The 23619-nt window shown below is 46.5% G+C and overlaps 1 protein-coding gene across 1 annotated transcript; it reads right to left on the bottom strand.

Annotated features, from left to right (window-relative positions):
- Nucleotides 1-26: 26 nt before the first annotated feature.
- Nucleotides 27-23601, bottom strand: VPS51 (VPS51 subunit of GARP complex). Its single transcript, XM_029207269.1, has 10 exons — nt 23341-23601; nt 22721-22850; nt 3978-4124; nt 3677-3896; nt 2857-3574; nt 2249-2464; nt 1831-2049; nt 1183-1304; nt 1004-1091; nt 27-390 (listed from the first exon to the last, which is right to left on the bottom strand). Exons 1-10 carry the CDS (start codon nt 23563-23565, stop codon nt 130-132), a joined length of 2346 nt encoding a protein of 781 aa, XP_029063102.1. The 5' UTR covers nt 23566-23601; the 3' UTR covers nt 27-129.
- Nucleotides 23602-23619: the final 18 nt, after the last annotated feature.

The following is a 23619-nucleotide window of genomic DNA, read 5'->3' as shown; positions in this document are numbered from 1 at the left end:
CCCCGCCCAGGCAGGCGACAGGGAGCAGGAGACAACACGTCTTTATTAGGCAGGCCCCGAGGGGAAGGGCCACCAGGGCGGGCCACCAGGGCGGGCCACCAGGGGATGAGTGGATTGGTGTGACCGGGCCTAGCCACGCTCACAGATGACCTCGACGACACTGGGCTCCATGGGCACTGGGTCCGGGCAGCGCAGGGCAGCTGAGGCCACCACTTCGTCCAGCAGCAGGTGCACAAGCTCCTCATCAGCCACAAAGCGCCACAGGTAGAGCTGCAGGAAGTGGCAGTCCACCTGCACCTGCTGCAGCCCGAAGCGCCCGAAGGTGCGCAGCCGCACGCACTCCAGCAGTGTCTTCAGGCTGATTTTGATGATGCCGGTCAGCACCGACACCTGCACGTAGGGACACAGGGATGCAGATCCACTACAGCAGGTGTTGGGGAGGGGTACTAGATCCCCGAGGAAGGGCACCCACGTCCTGTGCAGGGGCCAAGGAGATGGCAAAATGCCAGTAGCTGTGATGGGGTGGAAAGTCCCAGGACCCAGGTAAGAGGGAGGGACCATACAAGGTTGGCCCCATCATCTGGAGGAGAGTGGACGGGGAGGGCCCAGCAACCTGAGGCAGAGATGGGGGTCAGCACTGATATGGGGAGGGGAAAAGCTTACTAAGTTGGAGGGAGAGTATCAGGTCCCTGAGCACGGGCTGGGTTGGGGCAGGGCCCATGGTGTGACTAGGAATCCCTGGGGAGGACCCAGGGCTATGGTGGGGATAAGGACGAGGGCCAAGAGGTATACTAGATTATCACCCAGACGCGGGCAGAGGGCTATGAGATGGTGATGGCGGGGCTCTGGATGACCACTCACTCCTAGAAACATCCCTCAGAAACAGAGACGGGGTGGGGGGGTGGGGAATCAGAGTCCTAGGGCTCCCTGGGCCAGTGCGGGGCTGCTTCAGCCAACCTTCCCAAGGGGCCCTGGGAAGGCAGGGTCACTGTGGACTTCAGACCTTATTGAACTCCACAGGACTGAACACGTCAATACGCTCAGAGAACAGCTTCTGGATGTTGCTCAAGAGGTTGGTGTCCATCGGGGCACTGAATGGGAGGAGACAAGCAATCAGAGCCCACCCCTGCACCCCGGTCCTCCTTTCTCCATCCCCCCTGCGCCTACCCTGACCAGCCAGACCTGGGTGTGTAGCTGGGTGCATAACGGCCTTGCTGCCGAGAGCTGCTGTAAACGGAGAAGGTCCTCTTGCTAGAGTCGCTGCTCTGGGCCTTGCGAACACCCTCCTCATACAGGAGCCCCACCTGGTGGTGGAAGGAGGAACTGCAAGGAGGCCAGGGCACGGGGAACATGCAGCCCACCAGGTGCCTTGGGCAAGGGCCAAGGATGCCCTAAGTTACACACTCATTTGTTGTAAGAATCACAACCGTTATAAAAACCACAGGGTAGTTAGGGCCTGTACCTAGTTGGTACCCAGTCACTATTTACAGAACCAGTGGAGTGGGGCAAGAGTGGAACATAAGAGTTGGTACTGAGGCCAAATCTTCAGGGCCAACCCTGACCTGATTTCCTGGGTGACTCTGGGCCTCAGCTTCCTCCTCCTAGCTGAAATGGGGGTGATGAGGCCACCATGGCTGAGGAGGAAGGCCGTAGATGCAGGCACTGCCTGGCCCCTCCTGTCATGATCCTCAGAGGGCTGTTCCCCCAGCACCCCCAGCCCCGTCAGAGTTCCCCTGGCCAGCCCAGGGCAGCACCTGCACGTCGATAGCTGTCGTGTCCTCCAGCACCCCCAGCCCTATCAGAGTTCCCCTGGCCAGCCCAGGGCAGCACCTGCACGTCGATAGCTGTCGTGTCCTCCACCACCCGCTTCATGACGGCACGCACGTTCCGAGGCTCCAGGGTGCCGAGCCAGTCCCGTGTCTCCACACTCTTGCGTAGCATCTGCGATATGACCAGGCCCTGCAGCTTCACGTAGTGGGTCAGCAGCCGCCGTGCCGTCTCCCTGGCCTCCGCACACAGTGTGCTCACGGGTGTCAATGGAGACTGGTCCTGAGCCAGGGATGCAGAGGACAGACAGGCAGTGGGCACTGGGGGCAGCTCTGCAGCCACTGGCCACCAGGAGCTGGGCACAGGCTGGGCAAGGGGCAGGCTGAGTTGGGCACAGGCAGCCCTGACCATGAGGGCACTGCCCAACCTCCTGTGTTCCTAGCATCACCTCCCCCCACCCTGCTCTGAGCTAGCAGTTCACCTGCACCAGAAACTGTTCGTCGGTGAGGGTGAGGATGTAGGAGATGGTGGCGGTCTCGTAGTCCAGGCAGAGGCGGGAAAGCAGCAGGAGCAGGGCAGGCGGCGTGGCGCCCCCCTTCTCCCCAGGGCTCTCACAGAAGTTCTGAGCTGTCTGGCACATGGAGCGGATGAAGCCCACGATGAGGCTCTCACGGACACCCTGGCTGCAGAACTCGCCCTGTGAGGAGGAGCGCCCCAGATACACAGCAGGTCCAACCTTCCAGGCAGAGGCTGCTAGTGACCTTCTACTGGGACTCGAAGTGCCCTGGCCTCTCTCGAAGGGACAGTTTCACCCCACATTCCAGAACCCCAGAGCAGCTCCCCTGCTGCGGGAAGGGAGTGCAGGGGGGCAAAGCCAGCACTGGGGACCCTGCTTGCAGATGCCCTCAGAGCCTGCCCCACCCCTCCAGGCTATGCCAGCCTTTCTCAAGGCAGCCTGAAACCAAATCCAGACTGCCTGGGGCAAGGACTGTGTGCCCTGGTAGCTGCCAACCTGCATGCAAGATAAATGAAAGAATGCCCTGAAAAGGAAGGAAAAAAAGAAAAAGGATGCCCAGGGGAAGATCGTACCCGGAAGTAGGGCTTGTTGGAGAAAGACACCTCCTTGGCAGTGAAGAGGTGCACAGAGGCCAGCGAGGCCTTAATGTGGCTCAGGGTGGAGCTGGCCACGTTGGCCAGCAGCTCGGCCAGGCCAGGGCCTTCCTTCCCAGCAACTCGAGGGGCGGCCAGCGCCTGCCGCACGTCCGTCAGGCAGCCCAGGAAGGCCGACTGCAGGCCCTGCAGGTGCTGGCCCAGGCGCTCGCGGGCCACTCGCTCCACGATCTCTGTGGCGGCCTCTGCCAGCCCGGCAGCGGCCAGTAGGGCCCCGGGCGCCCGCAGGCGCCGGTGGAAGCGGTCCAGCGCCCTAACGAGCAGGGAGTTGTCACTGCCACCCTGCTCCTGAGCCAGCCGCCGCTCCACCAGAGCAAAATAGCGGCTGCCCAGCTCCCGCGCAAAGGCTGCCAGCTTCTCGGCACTCGCCGGGCCCTGGGCCGCAAACAGCTCCTGGTAGGCCGCCGCCACCTGGCAGAGGCCCCCGACGAAGCCGCTGCCGCCGCGGTCAGTGAATTCTAACACGTCGGGGGCCGGAGGGGAGGGCCCCAGCTCCGCCTCCAGGCTTCTCAGCTCCTCCTCCAGCCGTGCTCGGCCGTGAGCCAGGAACTCCTCGCACAGCTCCTCCGCAGGCTCGCCCAGGGCCAGCAGCAGCTCCACGCACTCGGCTTGCTCAGGGGCGCCAGAGCCACCCTCCCTGCGGGAAGGGAGAGGGAGGTGAAGGGCAAGAAGACAGAATTCGGGGCGGGGGCAGACCCAGGAGACCAGCGGGTGTGGCATGAGGGCCCAGAGCCCACACCTGAAGCGCTGCCGTAGCTGCTGCGCCAGGCGGGCCGTGATGACCTGGCAGTCGTCCTGGATGGCTCGGAATGAGGGCAGGTGCTGGTACTGCTGCAGCACGGCCCGCGCGCGGCCTTGGTAGCGCACCGCCTGCCCGTAGGCGCCCAGCTCCACGCACTTGGTGAGGCGCGAGGGCAGCTCGAAGAGGAACTGCAGCTTTCGTAGCAGCGCGTGGACCCCTGGGGGACAGGGGGAGGTGGTGTTAGCCCCAACTCCCTGGGGGTGGCCCACTTTAGCACCAGCTCTGGGGCGGGCCGCACCTGCCAGCTTGGTGATGCGCTCGTGGCGGTCCTGCAGCGTGGCGCTGATGCGCGCGCTGAAGTCCGTGATCACTGCCATGTTGGTGGCCAACCGGTCCATCTCATCCTCCATCTTCCGGAAATCGTTCTTCATCTTCCGGATAGTGTCTAGGAGGACAAGGGCGCAAGAGGGGGAAAGGCAGATGACTAGGGGCACAGGCAGAACACTCAGCTTGAGAGGTAGTCCAAATGCCCTCACACACACCCGCCCCCTTCCCAAACGCGCCTGAGCTCACTCCTCGAGGGTCACATTGAGGATTAGGTGCTTGAAAAGGACTGCAGTGGTGCTTGGTCACTATAAATGGGGGTGAGGTGTCATTATGTCAGTGCAGCAGACGTTTTCTGAACACCCCGTGTGTGTCCCTAGCCCCAGTGCAGTGGGGAGATGCCCATGAAGCCGCAGTCTTTGATCTCAGAAGATGCCCAGATCCAAAGGAGGGCCCAGGGCACTTGGCAGGGACCTGTCTGCTCGTTCCCAAGGGCATCCTCCATGCCCAGCACCCTGCCTGCCATGGGACAGACAGTAAATACTTGTTCAGTCTTACCTCTTTCCCAGAATTCCCTAACCCTTTCACTCTGTCTTCTAGAACATGGTTGACCTTCCCTGAAGGGTTCTTTCCCTTTGGTCCTGACAGAAACCTGCCTAAGGAGGCTGTTCTTCCTTTCAACCCAGATGCCTCAGGGCCTGGCCCCTTAACACTTCTAGATAGCTTCTACTCCTCCTCCCTTTGAGACCCCAGCTTCTTTGAAGACCATGACATCAAACTACACCCCTTCTTGTTGCCATCCCTACTGTCCTCTTTGCCACACCCCTCAGTTCCAGATCACGGCCACACCTCCTCGTGGACATCAACATACACAAGGATGAGCCTTTGGACATTCTTGACTCTCCGTTTGCTGACCTCCTCAACTCCATCCATTCTTGCATCTGCCTTCTGTGCCACTCTCCCTGCCCTTGCTAAGAACTGCGCCCTCTAAAACCTTAGCTTCAAGCCTCACAACCTTCTGTAATTCTGATCATTCACCCTGTTGACCCCGCCCTAACAATCCTTTGGCCTTTCAGTAACTCCAGACCCAGCGGCCCTACCACTTGGTCACTGTTTGTAATACCTCTCATGGCTGCACTTCCTTCCTCACTCCTCTTAGAATCTATGGTCCTCCACGAGCATCAGCACCCATTTGCAAGCCCCCTTGCATCTCTTGCCCCCTGGCCCCCGTTATTTGTCGGCAGAACCCTACCACAGGTTAAGCCCAATTACCAACCCACTCCCTAAGAATGACAGCTGAAAATGAGCCACAAAATCATACCAACTGGCCTCCCTTTCAAGTTAGGACTTTAAGTCCCAAAGCAGCACTGCACACTGGTCAGCTGTCCTTCCAAACCTTCTAGTGAGTCTTGTGTTTCCATTTTCCAAAATAACATTTTGTCCTCAGTTCTCAAAACGCCAGTACATGCCCCCAGCTCTCAAATGGTGACCTTGATTCACACTTCACAGAGAAAATACAAGCAAACATCAACTCCTTCCAAACCTGCAGAGTGAATAGATCCCTGAGGGAGTCTCATCCTGTCCCACGGCTGTGATGACTTGGACATTTCTGCCTCCAGTCCTGACCAAAGCCCTGCCTAACAACTTAATATCCTGATGTGGATGGCAAACAGGCACCTCAAATATGATATGTTGAAAACAGAATTTTTAAAAATTTTTTGAATTTTATTTATTTTTATACAGCAGATTCTTATTAGTTATCTATTTTATACATATTAGTGGATACATGTCAATCCCAATCTCCCAGTTCATCCCACCACCACCCCTCCCCACCACTTTCCCGCCTTGGTGTCCATACGCAAAACAGAATTCTTGACTTTCCCCAAACCTGTTCCTCCACTAACCTTTTCCATTTTGGCTCCTGTTCATTTATTTCTTTACTTATTTTTAAAAATTAATTAATTTTATTTATTTATTTTTGGCTGCATTGGGTTGGGTCTTCGTTGCTGCACGCGGGCTTTTCTCTAGTTGCGGCGAGCGGGGGTCACTCTTGGTTGCGGTGCGCAGGCCTCTCATTGCAGTGGCTTCTCTTGTTGCGAAGCATAGGCTCCAGGCATGCAGGCTTCAGTAGTTGTGGCACACGGGCTCAGTAGTTGTGGCTCACAGGCTCTAGAGCTCAGGCTCAGTAGTTGTGGCTTGTGGGCTTAGTTGCTCCGTGGCATGTGGGATCTTCCTGGACTAGGGCTTGAACCCGTGTCCCCTGCATTGGCAGGCGGATTCTTAACCACTGTGCCACCAGGGAAGCCCTCCTGGCCATTTCTTAAGAGTCATCTTTGATTCTTATCTCTCCTTTACCTTACATTCAGTCCATTGGCAAGTTGCATAAAGTTTACTTCCAACATTTTCTTTCCAAGCCACCATCATCTCTTGTCCAACTACTACTAACATTTCCCAACTAATATCCCTAATTCCACTCTGGAACTCACCATCAATATGCATAAATGAAAGCAATGAGGATGAAGCAGAAACATATCTATTATAGGAGACTTTAATCCACTTCTGTCAATCCGTGACAGACCAAAAGGATAAAAACCAAATGAAGCTACAGAAGTCTTAAATAATATCATTAATATGGAAGACCTATTTGATTTTTATTCTTTTCAAGATTCCATAAAATACACCAAAACCTTACCACATATTAGGTCATACAAAAAAATCTCAATAAATTTAAAGAAAAGAAACTAAATGGTACAGAAAGCATTCCCTGATCACAATGCAATGAAATTAGAGATTAATAACAAAACTAGAAAATAAAGAGATCCCATTATTTAGAGAAAAACCTCATTATTATCAACTACTGGATCAAAAAGGAAATCAAAGCTGAAATTTCTGTATATGTAAAAAATAACAACAATCAAAACACTGTAAGAACCTATAGGATATAGCTGAAGCAATGTTCACAGGAAATCAGTCCTAAATTCTTATAGTACTAATTAGAATAAACATTCAACTCAAGAAGTTAGAAAAAGCACTACAAAAGAAACCAGAAAAGAAAGCAGAAAAATAAAAAAGAAAGCAGGAATTAATAAAGCTAAAAGCAGAAATTAATTTACTTTTTTAAATGGGAGAACTAATAAATAGATCAAAGGTCAGGGTCACTGAAAAAAAAAGAAAAACAAAATATATAAAATGTGAGCTACCCTAATCTTTAAATGGGGAAAAAAATATACACAAAATAAGAAATAAGGGGAGAAACAATCACAAATACACAGATATTTTAAAAATCACAAGATACAACTTAGCTCAATTCTGTGTAAAGAAACTGAAAACCTAGATGAAATGGATAATTTGCCACAAAAAACCAGAATTTACCTAAATGGATTCCAGAAGAGCAAGAATACATGAACAGAGAGAACTGAGAATGTTGTCAAAGAAAGATTGTCCAGGACTTCCCTGGTGGCGCAGTGGTTAAGAATCTGCCTGCCAATGCAGGGGAAACGGGTTCGAGCCCTGGTCTGGAAAGATCCCAGATGCCATGGAGCAACTAAGCCTGCGCGCCACAACTACTGAGCCTGTGCTCTAGAACCGCGAGCCACAACTACTGAGGCCACATGCTGCAACTACTGAAGCCCGCACACGTAGAGCCCATGCTCTGCAACAAGAGAAGCCACCGCAATGAGAAGCCTGTGCACCGCAACAGAGTAGCCCCCGCTCACCACAACCAGAGAAAGCCCGCGTGCAGCAATGAAGACCCAATGCAGCCAAAAATTTAAAAATTAAAAAAAAAAAAAAGATTCTCCTTCCCCCCCACAGAAAGGTGCCAGAGGATGTCATGGGGGTGCTGCCATAGCTCTGAAGGACAGCTCATTCCAAAGCTCTGTGTAAGAAGTACTCAAGCAGAGAAAATTAGAAAAGCGTTCACATTAACTTTGTGGAAGAAACATAACACTGATACAAAAATGTGACAAAAATAGCTCAAAAATGAAAGTGACACATTCATATCTTATGAATTGAGATGCATAGATACATTAATTAAATTAATTAAATAAATGGAGATACACATATAAATTAACAAACAGAATCCAGCAATGTATTAAAAGAATAATTGACAAATATGTCCAAATGGTTTTTATTTCAGGAATGCAAGGACGGCTCAATATGAGAGGATCTCGATAATAATTCACCATATTAAGAGATGAAAGAAAGACGATTCAACGGCTATTCTTGATTTTTTTTAAAAAACTCTCAATAAAATATGAACAGCTGAATATTTCCCTAGCCTCCAAACACCAGCATCATGTTTAATGAGGCAATGCTAGAAGCAATTCCCATTAAAATCAGAAACATGGCAAGGAGGTTCATGATCACCACTGCTGTCTGACATTGTTCTGGGGTACTAGCCAACACAATTAGACTCAGGTAATATATTACAGAGATACAAAAATTGTAAAGGAGGTAAAATTATCACTATTTGCAGATGATATAATTGCATAAATTGAAAAGTCTAAAAAACAAATCACTGAAAATACTACTACAAACAATAAGAGATTAGTAAGGTGACTGAACATGAAATTAATATAAAAAACCTATAGAATTAAGCAACAACATTCACACATAGTAATAAGAAGATACAGTAGAAAATGACCCATTTTAAATAGCAATTTTAAAAGATCAAAATATCTAGAAATAAATTTAAGAAATGTTCAACATTTACATAAAGAAACCTTTATAAGCTGAGGAACATACTAGAAGGCCTGAAGAAGTGTGAAGACATACCACATTCTTGGACAGGAAGCCCCAAAACCTAAGATGTTGATTCTCCCTAGAAATTTAACTTGATCAGTAAAATTTTAAGAGACCCCCCTCCTTTTTTTTTAAAAGTATAATTTGATGAACAGGTGGAAAAATAAGAATGGGGAACTAAAATTTGGAAGTGAAAAAGAGTAAGAAGGAACTAGCCTTACTAGAATTTAAAACGTGCAGTTTTATAGCTACAGTAACTTAAAGTGTGTGGCACTGGTACATGGACAATTAGAGATAAATTGAACAAAACAGAAGGTTTTTCAAAAATCTAGAAACATAAAGAAATTTACTATTATGATAAAGGTAACATTTCAAGTCAGTGGGGAAAAGATGAATTATTAAATAGTGTTGGGACAACTGGAAAGCCATTTAAAATAAAAATATAGTTGGGGGCTTCCCTGGTGGTGCAGTGGTTGAGAGTCCACCTGCCGATGCAGGGGACACGGGTTCGTGCCCCAGTCCGGGAGGATCCCACATGCCGCGGAGCGGCTGGGCCCGTGAGCCATGGCCGCTGGGCCTGCGCGTCCGGAGCCTGTGCTCCGCAACAGGAGAGGCCACAACAGTGAGAGGCCTGCGTACCGCAAAAAAAAAAAAAAAAAAAAAATATATATATATATATATATATATATATATAGCTGGACTCAGACCTCACACCTTATATATACACACAGAGCAGAGGGATCAAAGTTTAAATGTGATTTTAAAATGTAATCACAAAAGTACATGAAGAAAGTCAGAGAGAATTTTAAAATAATATTAGGAATGGAAAAGGTCTTGCTTAGAAACACCTCAAACTCAGAAGTTATCAAAGAAGAGATTAATAAAATTGTTTGATCAACAAAAACCACCATGAGCTAAATCAAAACGAACTTTAAAAGAACTGCAAATCATACCATACAGGGCTACTTTTCCCTAATATGTGAAGAACTCTTACAAATCATTATGAAAAAGAACAACTCAGGAGTTCCTTGGAGGTCTAGTGGTCAGGACTTGGCACTTTCACAGCTAAGGCCTGGGTTCAACCCCTGGGTGGGGAACTAAGATCCCGCAAACTGCCCAGCATGGCCAAAAATAAAAAGAAGAAAAGAACAACTCTATAGAAAAATAGGAAAAGGACATCACAGACAAGGATATCAAACAGCTCTTAAGCATACAAAGAATGTTCAACCTCACAAGAGAAATTAAATTAAAACTACACAGAGGGACCTCCCTGGTGGCATAGTGGATAAGGCTCTGCGCTCCCAATGCAAGGGGCCCAGGTTCGATTCCTGATCAGGGAACTAGATCCCACATGCATGCCGCAACTAAGAGTTCACATGCCACAACTAAGAAGCCCATGTGCCGCAACTAAGGAGCTGATGAGCTGCAACTAAGGAGACTGCCTGCCGCAACTAAGGAGCCCACGTGCAGCAACTAAGACCTGGTGCAACCAAATAAATAAATATGTAAATAAATAATCTTATTTAAAAAAACTACAGAGATACTACTTTTCAGATTGTCAAAGACTGAAAATTTTAGTAACTTAGTGTTGGCCAGGGTGCATGGAAAGAGCTGTTCTCCTATTTGCTGGTGGTTGTGCAAACAGGTCATTTTCTACGGAAAAGAATATGGCAATATCTAACAGCAGTCACTTGTGAGCCTTCGCACACCCACACCTGGCCTGTGTGTGGCTCCTGGACTGTGGGAATGTTCTCTGAGCAGGATTGGGGCAGCAACCCAACTTGGGCAAAGTGAGGAGAAAAACATCAATGACAATGACAATAAAAAGGAACAGACAGACACAAAATATGCAGGGAAAAAATAGCTGGAAAAAATCAAACAAAAAAATGCACAAGAACTCACAGAGCTAACACCTACAGAACAATTAAGAGATTTTTAAAAAAGTTACACGAAGAGGTAGACCAAGAATCACAAAATGAACTTCTCATGTTAGCAACACAGTCTGTGGGACAAGACCATTCACCCTTCTTAGATTCCACAGAGAGGAAGGTAACTAAAAAAATAAAGTCCCATAATATGAAACATCTGTACTACTCTTTGGGGCTACTGGTTGGAGTTACTTATATTTTTTTGGAAAATGGTGACTGTTGCCAATTCACAAATAATGAATTAATGGACATAGCACAGACAGTGCCGTGCAGTTAAAAACTGAATAAAAGGGACTTTCCTCGTGGCGCAGTGGTTAAGAATCTACCTGCCAACGCAGGGAACACAGGTTTGATCCCTGGTCCGGGAAGATCCCACATGCCTTGGAGCAACTAAGCCCGTGCACCACAACTACTGAGCCTGTGCTCAAGAGCTCTCAAGTCACAACTACTGAAGCCCATGCGCCTACAGCCCATGCTCCACAGCAAGAGAAGGCACCGCAATGAGAAGCCCAGACACCGCAACGAAGAGTAGCCCCTACTTGCGGCCAACTAGAGAAAGCCCAGGCGCAGCAACGAAGACCCAATGCAGCCAAAAAAACAAAACAAAAAAAACAACTGAATAAAACCAGAGCAAAGGCAAAAGATGGAAGCTCAGGTACCAGAAGGCTCACGGGCTGACGATCATGAAGAGGCTTGGAAGTTCATGAGGCGTTTCGTCTTCCCCCAGTGAATTCTTGTTTTTGCTTACAAACCATTTAACCTATGACACAACCTCCTTCCAGGGCTGTCAAATGCTACCATCAGAGGAGCCGATTCGTTTTGGAGTGGGTGTTTGGGACCATGACATTTAGGTACTACATCAGAAAGGAAACTTGAATCTGACTTTCAAAGGGAAAAAAAAATCCAAAAGCTAAGTTGTCATTAAAACAGAATAAAAGAAAACCTAGTACTGGTGGCATTGCTGTTGAATGCACAGCCACAGAGCCATTTAAATGGAAATAAAAGTTGCACCATGGCAAAACAAAAAACCATCCACACCACTGAGTAATAAAGACTACACTGTACATCCCCGAACTCTTTCAGGCTTGCTAAGATAAGTACTTTGCAACTAGAGAAAACTCTCCTTGGGAGGAGAGTGGGTGGTAACTGGTAGGAGGCTGGAGGGGGCCTTGTTGGTCATGCTGTTGATTGACCAGGGTGCTGACTGCACAGAGGCGTTCCATTTGTGAAATTCCAGGAGCTGGCCACTATGACCTGTGCACTTTTCTGTTAATCTTCAGTAAAGTTTACCATTAAAGATTGTTTTGTCTTTACCTGGGGAAAGGAATGGGAAGAGGCTTTTCACTATACAACCTTTGGGACCTTTCCAATTTTGGAACAGATAAATGCATCATTACATAAACAAATGCAGTGTCTAGGCCAAAGGTTGGCAAACTATATACCCTGCGGGTCAAACCTGGCTTGATAGCGGTTTGGCTTTTTGATTTTCAACTGGGCTATAATGGACATAGCATAAAATTCAGTGGTTCTTAGTATATTTATTATATGCACAAGATTGCACAACCAACATTACTATCCAATTCTTTATTTCATCACCCCAGAAAGAAACCTTGTATCCCTTAGCAGTCACTCCCTATTTCACTCTCACCTCCGTCCCTGGCAACCATTCATCTATTTTCTGTCTCCATGGATTTGCCTATTCTGTACATTTAAAATAAATGGAATTAGGGAGTTCCCTGGTGGTCCCGTGGTAAAGGATCTGCCTTACAATGCAGGGGAGGTGGGTTCGATCCCTGGTCAGGGAACTAAGATCCCACATGCCGTGGGGCAACTAAGCCCACGTGCCACAAACTACAGAGCCCACGCGCCCTGGAGCCTGTGTGCCACAACTAGAGAAAACTCGCACACCACAACTAGAGAGAAGCCCACGCACCATAAGGAAGAGCCCACACGCCATAACGAAAAATCGTGCACGCCTCAACAAAAATCCCACATGCCACAACTAAGACCCGACGAAGTCAAAAATAAATAAAATAAATAAATAATAATACCAAAAAAATAAAATAAATGGAATTACATACAGTATGTGGCCTTTTGTGTCTGGCTTCTTTCACTTAGCATGTTTTCGAGGCTCATCTAAGTTGTAGCGTGTATTAGTACATCATACTTTTTTATGGCAGAATAATATTTCATTGTATGGAATAGACCACACCTGTTTTCCATTCATCACTTGGTGACCATTTGGGCTGCTTTCACTTTTTGGCTGTCATGAATAACACTGCTATGAACAACTGTGTATGTGTTTTTGTAAACATATGTTTTCAATTCTCTTCGGTATATTCCTAGGAGTGGAACTGCTGGGCCTCATGATAACTCCATGCTTAGCCTTTTGAAGAATGGCCAAACTGTTTTCGGGTACACCATTTTGCATTCCCACCAGGAATGCAGAGGGTTCCAAATCCTCCACATCTTCACCAACATTTGTTTTATTCCGTTTTCTGGAAAACCTAGTGGGTGTGCAGTGGTTATCTCATTGTGGTTTTGATTTGCATTTCCCTAATAACCAGTGATGTTGAGCACCTCTACATGTGCTCGTTGGTCATTTGTATATCTTCTTTGGAGAAATGTCTATTCAAATCTTTTGCCCATTTTTAAAAAAATTTATTTATTTTCGGCTGCATTGAGTCTTCATTGCTGCGTGCAGGCTTTCTCTAGTTGTGGTGAGTGGGGACTACTCTTCGTTGTGGTGCATGGGCTTCTCACTGCGGTGGCTTCTCTTGTTGCGAAGCACAGGCTCTGGGCGTGTGGGCTTCAGTAGTTGTAGCATGTGGGCTCAGTAGTTGTGGCTTGCGGGCTCTAGAGCGCAGGCTCAGTAGTTGTGGTGCAAAGGCTTAGTTGCTCCGCAGCATGTGGGATCTCCCTGGACCAGGGCTCGAACCCATGTCCTCTGCACTGGCAGGCAGACTCTTAACAACTACGCCACCAGGGAAGCCCCTGCCCATTTTTAAACAGGGTTGTCTTTTTAGTGCTGACTTAATCAAAGTTCTTTACATATTCTGGATATTAGACCCTTATTAGCTATATGATTTGCAAATATTTTCTCCCATTCTGTGAGCTGTCCTTTCACTTTCTCTATAGTGTCCTTTGAAGCGCAAGATTTAAATTTTGATTAAGTTCAATTTATCCAATTTTTTTCCTTTGATTACTTGTGCTTTTGGTGTCTATAAAGTAAAAACCCACTCCTGTGTGTCTCTACTCTCAACACTACTTCACACCTGACACCAGATGTGTGGGTTTTCCACTCATCAAGCAATTCTGTGACATCAGCTGGGCATCCTATGATTTAACTTAATTCTGACACCATCTACTGGGAGTTAGCATCAGATCTCATAGGTTAAAGACTCAGTCCCACAAAACTATCCTCTCTCACTTTAGATTTCAATCACAAGTCCAGGTTGTCAGCTATGATTCTGACTGATTGGCTCTAAATTGGAGGTTCCCATGACCCCCTCCTCAGGTTCAATTAATTTGTTAGAGCAGCTCAGCAAACTCAGGAAAACAGTTTACTTACTAGATTACTGTTTTATTACAAAAGGAAACAACTCAGGAACAGCTAGATGGGAGAGATGTATAGGGCAAGGTATGTGGGAAGGGGTATAGAGTTTCCATTTCCTCTCTGGCCATGCTACTTTCCCAACACCTCCACATGGTTCACCAACCCATCCTTTTGGGTGCTTATGGAGACTTCACTGCATAGACATAATTGATTAAACCATGAGCCATTGGTGACTGAATTCAATCCCCAGCCCCTCTCCCCTTCCTGGAGGCCTGGGGGGTGGGGCTGAAAGTTCCAACCCTCTAATCACATGGTTGGTTCTGCTGGCAACCTGCCCCCATCCGTGGGTTATCTAGGAGTTTTCCAAATATCACCTCATTAACATAAACTCAGGTGTGGTTGAAAAGGGCTTGTTATATAAACACCAAAAGACATCCATGTCACTTTATTTCACTAGAGCTATTTCAGGAACTGGGAACAAAACTAAATATTGTTAACAAGGCTCTTATATGGGAAATTACAAGGGGTTAGGAGCTATTCCAGGGATGGTGCACAAAGACCAAATGTATATTTCTTATTATAAATCACAAATCACAGTGTCATATCTAACAAAGTCTTGTCTAATCCAAGGACATGAAGACTTACACCCATGTTTTCTTCTAAGAGTGTTTAGTTTTAGCTGTTATATTTAGGTCTATGATCCATTTTGAGTCAATTTTTGTATAGCGTGTGAGGTAGGGATCCAATTTCAATCTTTTGATATGGCTATCCAGGTATCCCAACCATGTGTTGAAAAACCTATTCTCCCTGTTGAGTAACTGTGGCTTCCTTATAAAAAAATTAACTGACCACAGATGTACAGGTTTATTTCTGGACTCAATTCTATTCAATTTACAGAAGCCTACAGGTTGTTATGTGGGGCCAGATATTGGTGAGAAAACGGCAGCCTTCACGAGGGCTCACGCCAGTAAGAACTGCCACTGCCAGTGTCCTTGTCCCTACAGTGAGCCAAAGCCGGCCCCCACCTTAGCAGGAGACCCTCCAATACTACTGGGTGTCAAAGCACTGTTACCTGCCCTGGCCATATTCCAATTCCTGATCCACAAGTCTCTCTCCTGCAATAGAAAGGTTTTATACCATAAAGTAATCGACTGCCACCTCTTCACTCCCAACCACAACTAATGGGACTAGAGGGCAAAATCTGACCTATCATCTAGCCACCTCACTGCCACTTGACATTAAAGAAATAAAGACACAGACACAGGAGAAGGCCATGTGGAGACAGAGGCAGAGGTTAGAGTGGTGCACTGCAAGAAATGTTTTAAGTCAACCAGAACCTGGAAGAGGCATGAGAGATTCTCCCCTAGAGCCTTTGAAGGGAGTGCAGCCCTGCTGACAACTTGATTTTGAGCTTCTGGCCTCCAGAACTATGAGACCATAATTTCTGTTATTTTCTTAAAATTTCTGTTATTTTAAGCCACCAAAATTGTGACAGTTTGTTATAGCAACCATAGGATACTCACACAAATACTAAGGATTTTTTTCCCCTGTAGGAAGTGAGTGGCAGGGGTTTTCATTAAATATGTCTTGAATATATAAACCTTGCCTCTATTTTCTTAAGCATAATATTGTGGATGTAATTTAGACTGTTTTCTTGACTCTGGATAAACTTTATAAACTTTCTGCGAAGATAACGATTTGCCAGTGACTGCAAACGCTGACAGAGCTGTTAGTTCCTACACCAAGTGGCCCCAGGTTACTAGATCTTCCTGAATTATCATTTCTCCTTTATGGCAGTATTTTGTTTTAGTCTATTTGTCTACTCTCTGATTGTCATGATTTTATTTTTCACTTGTTAAACAATAGTCTAACATAAAACTTATTCATTTAGGGATTTATTTATTATGCATAATGTTTGTCTTTTATAGAAATGCAGTTCCTTCAAAAGCTACTACAGGTACTAGAACAAAAAAATCTGATTTTTTTAAAGTTATTTTTGGACTTGTTTTGCGTTTGAAACAAGGCATTAAACATTATGTCTTATCTATAAAATTTAGACCAAGTTATTTAGCATCTCATTACCTCAGTTTCCCTATCTGTAAAATGGAGATATAGTTAACTACTTCATAGATGTGTAAGAATTAAATTAATAATATATGTAAGCAGTTCAATGTGTAGTTTTATATTAAACACTCAATAAATATTGCCTAGTATTAACCAGTTAAACTTGCTATTATATATAACTATTAATAAATTAGTTTTACTTGTAAAGATCTGCTAATAATGAACTCTCTCAGTTTTTACTTATCTGCGAATGTCTTAATTTCTTTCTTTTTTAAAAAATATTTATTTATTGTTAGTTAGTTGCACCGGGTCTTAGTTGCAGCATGTGGGCTCCTTAGTTGCGGCAGGTGGGCTCCTTAGTTGCGGTTCCAGGGCTCCTTTAGTTGCGGCTCACCAGCTCCTTTGTTGAGGCACGTGAGCTCCTTAGTTGTGGCATGCAAACTTAGTTGCAGCATGCACGTGGGATCTAGTTCCCTGACCAGGGATCGAACCCGGGCCCCCTGCATTGGGAGCGTGGAGTCTTATCCACTGTGCCACCAAGGAAGTCCCTCTCTTTCTTTTTTACAGGATATTTTTACTGGGTATATAATTCTTTGTTGACATTTTTTTCATTCAGCACTTTGAAATGTGAATCCACTGCCTTCTGACCTCCATGGTTTCTGACCAGAAATCAGCTGTTAATCTTATTGAGTATCACTTGTATGTGATGAGTCACTTTTCTCTTGATGCTTTCAAGTTTCTCTCTCTCTCTTTTTTTTTTAGCAGTTTCACTGTGATATGCCTAGGTGTGAATCTCCCTGCATTTACCCCACTTGGAGTTTGTTGTGCTTCCTGGATGTGTAGATTAATGTTTTTCAGTAAATTTGGGTAGGTTTGGGCCATTATTTCTTCATATATTCCTCTGCTACTTTCTCTCTCCTCTCACTCTTCCCATTATGCATATGTGGGTACACTTGGTGTCTCACATGTCTCTAAGGCTCTGTTCAATTTTCTTCATCCTTTTTTCTTTCTATCCTCATATTGAATAATTTCAACTGACCTATCTTGAAGTTTGCTGATTCTTTCTCTGCTTGTTCAAATCTGTTATAGAGACCCTCTAGTGAATTTTTCATTTTCATTGTGGTACTTCATCATTTCTAGTTGGTTCTTTTGTTAAATAATTTATTCTCTTTGATATTCTGTATTTGGTGAAACATTCTTATGCCTTCCTTTAGTTCTTTAGATACAGCTTCCTGTAGGTCTCTGAACAAATTTAAAATAGTGGATTTAAATCTTTACGTAGTAAATTCAACTTCTAGGCTTCTTCAGGGACAGTTTCTACTGCTTTTTCTTGTGTATGGGTCCGATTTTCTACTTTATTTGCACGCCTCATAAATTTTTATTGAAAAAACAGACATGTTAGATAATATTGATATAACATGGCAACTCTAGAAATCAGATCCTCTCTCCTCCCCAGGGTTTGTTGTTGCTGCTTGTTGCTATTGTTTGTCTAATTATTTTTCAGAGTTACTAAACCTGTACTAATTCGTTTCTGAACCAACTCTGTAAAGTTTGTATTCTTTGCTGTGTATAGCCACTGAAGCCTTTACTTGGTTAGCTTAGTGATTAGCTAATGACTGGACAAGGATCTCCTTAAATATCTAGTACTAATAAATCTCCTAGTATTTACTGAGGCGCTGTGTGTGTGTGTGTGTGTGTGTGTGTGTTGGGGCATACCTTAAACACTCAGCCAGGAGGTTTACAACTCTCCCTTAACCTTCACTTCCTGCTTGCACTGAGCCTGAAGTAAGCCAGAAGTGAGAGCTTAGGACGTTCTCAGGTCTTTCTTTCTTTCCTTTTTTTTTTTTAATACATTTATCTTATTTATTTATTTATTTTTGGCTGTGTTGGGTCTTCATTGCTGCACACAGGCTTTCTCTAGTTGCAGTGAGTGGGAGCTATTCTTTGTTGTGGTGTACGGGCTTCTCATTGCGGTGGCTTCTCTTTGTTGCTGAGCACAGGCTCCAGGGTGCGTGGACACAGTAGCTGTGGCTCACAGGCTCTAGAGCACAGGCTCAGTAGTTGGGGCACACGGGCTTAGCTGCTCCGCAGCATGTGGGATCTTCCCAGACCAGGGCTCGAACCCGTGTCCCCTGCACTGGCAAGTGGATTTTTAAATTTAATTAATTTATTTTATTTTATTTTTGGCTGCATTGGGTCTTCGTTGCTGTATGCGGGCTTTTCTCTGGTTGTGGCGAGCAGGGGCTACTCTTTGTTGTGGTACACAGGTTTCTCATTGTGGTGGCTTTTCTCGTTGGGAGCATGGGCTCTAGGCATATGGGCTTCAGTAGTGGTGGCACGCGGGCTCAGTAGTTGTGGCTCATGGGCTCTAGAGCGCAGGCTCAGTAGTTGTGGCACACAGGCTTAGTTGCTCTGTGGCATGTGGGATCTTCCTGGATCAGGGCTCAAACCTGTGTCTCCTGCATTGGCAGGCAGATTCTTAACCACTGCGCCACCAGGGAAGTCTCTCAGGTCTTTCTTAAGTATGTGTACTACCGTACACATTCGTGGCCTTCAAGATTCCTAATAATGTGTCAGAGCTTGTCAAAGCCCCTAGGGACATCTCATTCCTCAGCTTTTCCTTTTAAGCTTTTGGGTTAGTACTATTGTTTGCCCAAGTGTTATCTATCACTTCAGACAGACACATCATTTGCCTGTAATTGTTTTTGACAAACAACTCTGGTGAGAGACTTTTTTTTTTTTGGCGGTACGCGGGCCTCTCACTGTTGTGGCCTCTCCCGTTGTGGAGCACAGGCTCCGGACGCGCAGGCTCAGCGGCCATGGCTCACGGGCCCAGCCACTCTGCAGCATGTGGGATCTTCCTGGACCGGGGCACGAACCCGTGTCCCCTGCATCGGCAGGCGGACTCTCAACCACTGTGCCTCCAGGGAAGCCCTGGTGAGAGACTTTTAGCACTGGGTGACCTCCAGGTCAAGACAAACCTATGGGGTGGACTGTTTCAGGAAACCACCAGACAGGTTAAATAATGACAATTCTTTGGGCATGAGGCTTTGAAAGAACTCCAGCTTTGTTCTGCTCCCTCTAGTATTAGGAGTATGGGCTATTTTTCAAGGCTACTGCTAAGCTGGAGAGGAAATGGTGGGGCTAGGACAAGCTAAAATACCATATGATTCATTATTTTTACCATGATTCAGCTCTTTTTCTTGAATAAATGCTCCTCTGATTGCTGCACACCTCTGGTTACTTTCCAGAGGTCTAAGAAAGCTTATTCTAACCATTCTGGCCAGTTCAGGGCTGCTTTCATGGAGGGGATATTTTCAAAGGCACTTACTCCACTATTTTTGCTGACGTCACTCTGGATGCCAGGGCTGTTTTTGTAAATGAGTTTTGCTGGAATACAGCCATGCTCATTCATTTATACTGTCTGTAGTTGCTTTCATGATAATGGCAGAGATAAGTAGTCGTGACAGAAACCAGATGGCCCACAAAGCCTAAAATATTTACTTTTTGGTCCTTTCAGAAAACCTAAAAAAAGAAAAGAAAAGAAAAGAAAAACCTCACCACCCCTGTTGTATATCCTATGCAGTCAGACCCCGCTCCCTTCACCCCCACACTCTTGCTTTCCCTTCTCTGGTCGTAGAGTTTCCAGGGCCTTTGCACAAGTTGTTTCCTCAGCCTGGGCCACTCTGCCCCCAAATCCTCCCATCGTCAACTTTTCATCATTCACCTTAACTGTGACCTCTTTGGAAAAGCCTTTCTCTGCCACTCTCTCTATATCAGTCCCAACCACCCACTCTCTAATATATTATCCTGTTTCATTTTCTACAGAGCTCTTGTTGAAGTGAACTGATCTTATTTTCTTTCTTCATTATCTGTCTCTTTCTCTAGAATGTACATTCTATGACAGCTGAGAAACTGTCTTATTTACTGCTATATCCCTGGTGCCTAGAATAGTACTTGGCACACAGGCAAATATTTGACAAGCGATTGAATAAATGAATGAATCAGTTGAATTAACGTATATTCATACTGACACCACTCTCCCTCTATGACCACTCCTGTCTCCATCGCAGGCTCACCCTCCTCCTCCCCATGGCCATCAAACGGAGGCGTTCCTCCAAGCTCTGTCCTGGGCTCTCTCCTTTTCTCAGGCTCTAACCCATTCTTGACCAACCCTGCCCACACTTCCCTTTAAACTCTCCTCCTCTTCACAGCTGCCTCCAAGGCTTATTCCTCTAGCTCAGATCTCTCTTCTGAGCTCCAGAGCCACATATGCATCTGCCTTCTTGTTAGCTCCTTACGCACAGCTCCAAAACCTCAAAACCTAGCTCCCTTAGCCTCAAAGTTCTTTCAAAGAGTTATGAGTTCTCACCACTAGGTAAAGGTTCCCCACTTCTAGCAAGAGTCAGAAGGCCACTCCTTAGAGATACTCTGAGGAAAGAAGAGATGGATTGGACTAGACCCCCTCAAGCTTCCTTCCATACTGAGATGCTGTGATTACCTGACATGGATCTCTAGAGTTCTTATGATTAAGACCAAAATCCTTCTTATTTTGTCTACAAAGGCCTTCATGATCTGGCCCCACAGGCTCGTCCAGGTTTATCTCATGCCTTGCTCCCCTTAAAAAAACAAAACAAAACCAAACCTAGCTCATTATGTTCCTTTTCCAACACCCGATATTCTTGCAGTTTCTTGGGCACCACATCCACCATCCACTGTTCAAGTTGAAACTTGGGTCATTCTGTACACCCAAAGCTCCTCAACAGCATGTCCTGTCGATGTTGCCTCCTAACACTTCTCAATTCACTCATCACTGTCCATCCCCCCCCCATTATCATCCTGGTGTTAGCTCCCAGAATCTCTGGTTCGGACTACCGAAATGGCCTCACTCCAGCCACCTCTCCAATCTATTCCTTTCAATGTAGCCAGTGACAAGAGGGATCTTTTCAAAACACAAATCACATCACTCATTTGTCTAAACACTTTGATTAGCTAAGTACTCTTTAGATAAATGGAAAATTCCTTAATGTGTTCTGAAAGGTCTCTAGTTAAACTCTACCACACCTATCCACCTGACTGGCTCTGACCACAGTCTGCTTTCCCTCCTGCTACAGTAGATGAGCTCTTGACCTCCTGTTAAGGCCAGCCTCTCCAATGTGCACTGCTCAATCCCCTCCCTCTTTCCTGAGGACTTTGCTTCTGCAGTTCTTCCCTCTCTTGCACCACTGATGAGCTAATGTATTGGTCAAGCTTATCAATTCCATTTCTTGGAATGCCTTCTTCGTTTATCTTCTAAGACAGCCATGGTCTGGGTTGTTCTCAAACTTTCCCAAATGTTTGTTTCTTTGAGAAAGAAGATTTGTGAGATTTTCCTTCTTTTCATGACTTCTGAATGCTAGGATGCACCAGGCTTCAGTCCTCAGACCTCTTCTCTCTGTACACTCCCCCCAGGAGAGACCATCTTGTTCCATGTACCTCAAGTTCCAGCCTTCTCTGAATTCCAGATCCCTCAACTAACAAATTTTTAAGAATCTTGAGCCATTCTACTTTTCCACGGTTACCACCGTGGTCCATACAACCAGCATCTTGCCTGGACTGTTATAATACCCTCCTAATGGGTGTCTCTGCCATCCTTGCCTCCCTATAGTCCACTCTCAACAAGTGGACAGAGGGATCCTTTTAAAACAACAGTCAGGTCACCCCATTCTTCTGTTCATCCCACTCAGAGGACAGACATTCCCATAGACTGCAGGTAGACCTGCAAGATCTGCCTCTAGGACTAAGTACATGTGGGTCCCAAAAATCTGAACAGTGCATTTCACCAACACAGGACAAAAGCTAGTGTGGATGATACTGAACATTGTCTAGTACCATCTTGAATAGAGAATAAAGGGGACAGAAGGGAAAAAAAAAAAAAACCTTTATATGATGTTTGTCCCTTAATGTCATACATTTTCTATCTCTGCTTCATTTAAAAAGAGAGAAAGGGAAAAGGGGAAAGGGGAAGGAAGGAAGGAAAGAAGGAGAAAGGAAGAAAAGAAAGAAAAAAAAAGAGAGAGTGAAAGAGAGATAAGTCCATTCTCAAGAAAGACCTGAACCAGAGAAGAAAGCTACTACTAATAAGAGAAACTAACCATTACTGAGGCGTCCTTAGTGTCAGAGATTCTAAGTGCTTCAGGTAAATTCATTTCTTTTTAAAATTTCATTTTGTCCTTTTCTCCCCTTTGGTCCTCAAAACAACCCTCTGAGAACAGTTATCACCTCAATAGTCATCAAAAAGCTCTGAGAGAGAAAGATGAGAGTGCATTAGTGCCAGGGCAGGACTAGAATCTGGGTCTGCTCTGTCTAAATCCTCTGCTGGTTTCCCCAACACAGGAGAAACTGGGGGATGTGGGACGGTGAGGAGTGTGCCCCAGTAGGAATCACCTGTGGCTGAGATGAACTTGTTGTAGTTCTCATAGACCAGGGTCTGCATGTCGCTGTCTAGAGCCCGGATCTGCCGCACCATGTCCGTCTCACTGTCCATCAGCTGGGCCAGTGGGCACTCTCTTCGCAGCTGGAGGAAATTAGGTGGTTAGTATCCAGGACAAGGGGGCACTCATGTCCCCCAGCCTTGCCCCTAACTGGTAGGCTTTTGGTGCAAGAAAACCCTGATCCCACCCCTGCCAGGAATCTCAGACAAGGAACCTATAAGTGGCATAGCTCAGAAGTTACCAGGTCAGACCCTGTTTGGGGTTTGTCGGCATTTGAAATACTCAGCTGCAACCAAGGCCCAGTCCTATGCCTGTCAGCGCCTGGGCCCCGCCCCCTATATCGGGTCTATCAGAACATCAGCCCAGGAGACCTCAGACTTCGCACCATCTCAGGCCAGTCCAAGTCTGCCCACGACCCCTTATCTTCCAACTCTGCCCCTATTGCCCGGCCCAGGGTCATCCTGCTTTTATGAACACCTCTTCCCTCGCCCCCCCCCCCCCCCCCAACAAAGTCGCAGGCGTGATGTGGGGTGCAATATATCGGGGGCCAGTTCCCCCTCCCGATACACACACCTTGTCCAGATACACTTCCGGGTCGAAGTGCGCCCCATTGAGATCTGTAGGGTCCAAGGGGTCCGGCCCCGCGGGGCGCCCCGCCGCCTCCACCTCCGAGAGGCCGTAGTAAAGCTTCAGCATCCCGTGCGCCTTCCGCCGACGCTCCGGAGCCTCCGCCTCGGGCCCCTCTGGGGAGTCCCCAGGTCCACAGCCCGGGCCACGTCCTGCGGCTGCCGCCGCCATGGCTCCAAGTGCAGCCCACAGGAGTGAGGCTGCGCAGGGGATAGGGAGGAGGTA

Source organism: Monodon monoceros, unplaced genomic scaffold, assembly GCF_005190385.1.
Source record: "Monodon monoceros isolate NGI ecotype Baffin Bay Population unplaced genomic scaffold, NGI_Narwhal_1 Super_Scaffold_7, whole genome shotgun sequence".
In the NCBI taxonomy this organism is placed as follows: Eukaryota; Metazoa; Chordata; class Mammalia; order Artiodactyla; family Monodontidae; genus Monodon; species Monodon monoceros.
The sequence above is the reverse complement of the archived record's forward strand: the minus strand, read 5'-3'. Positions and strand labels throughout refer to the sequence as shown.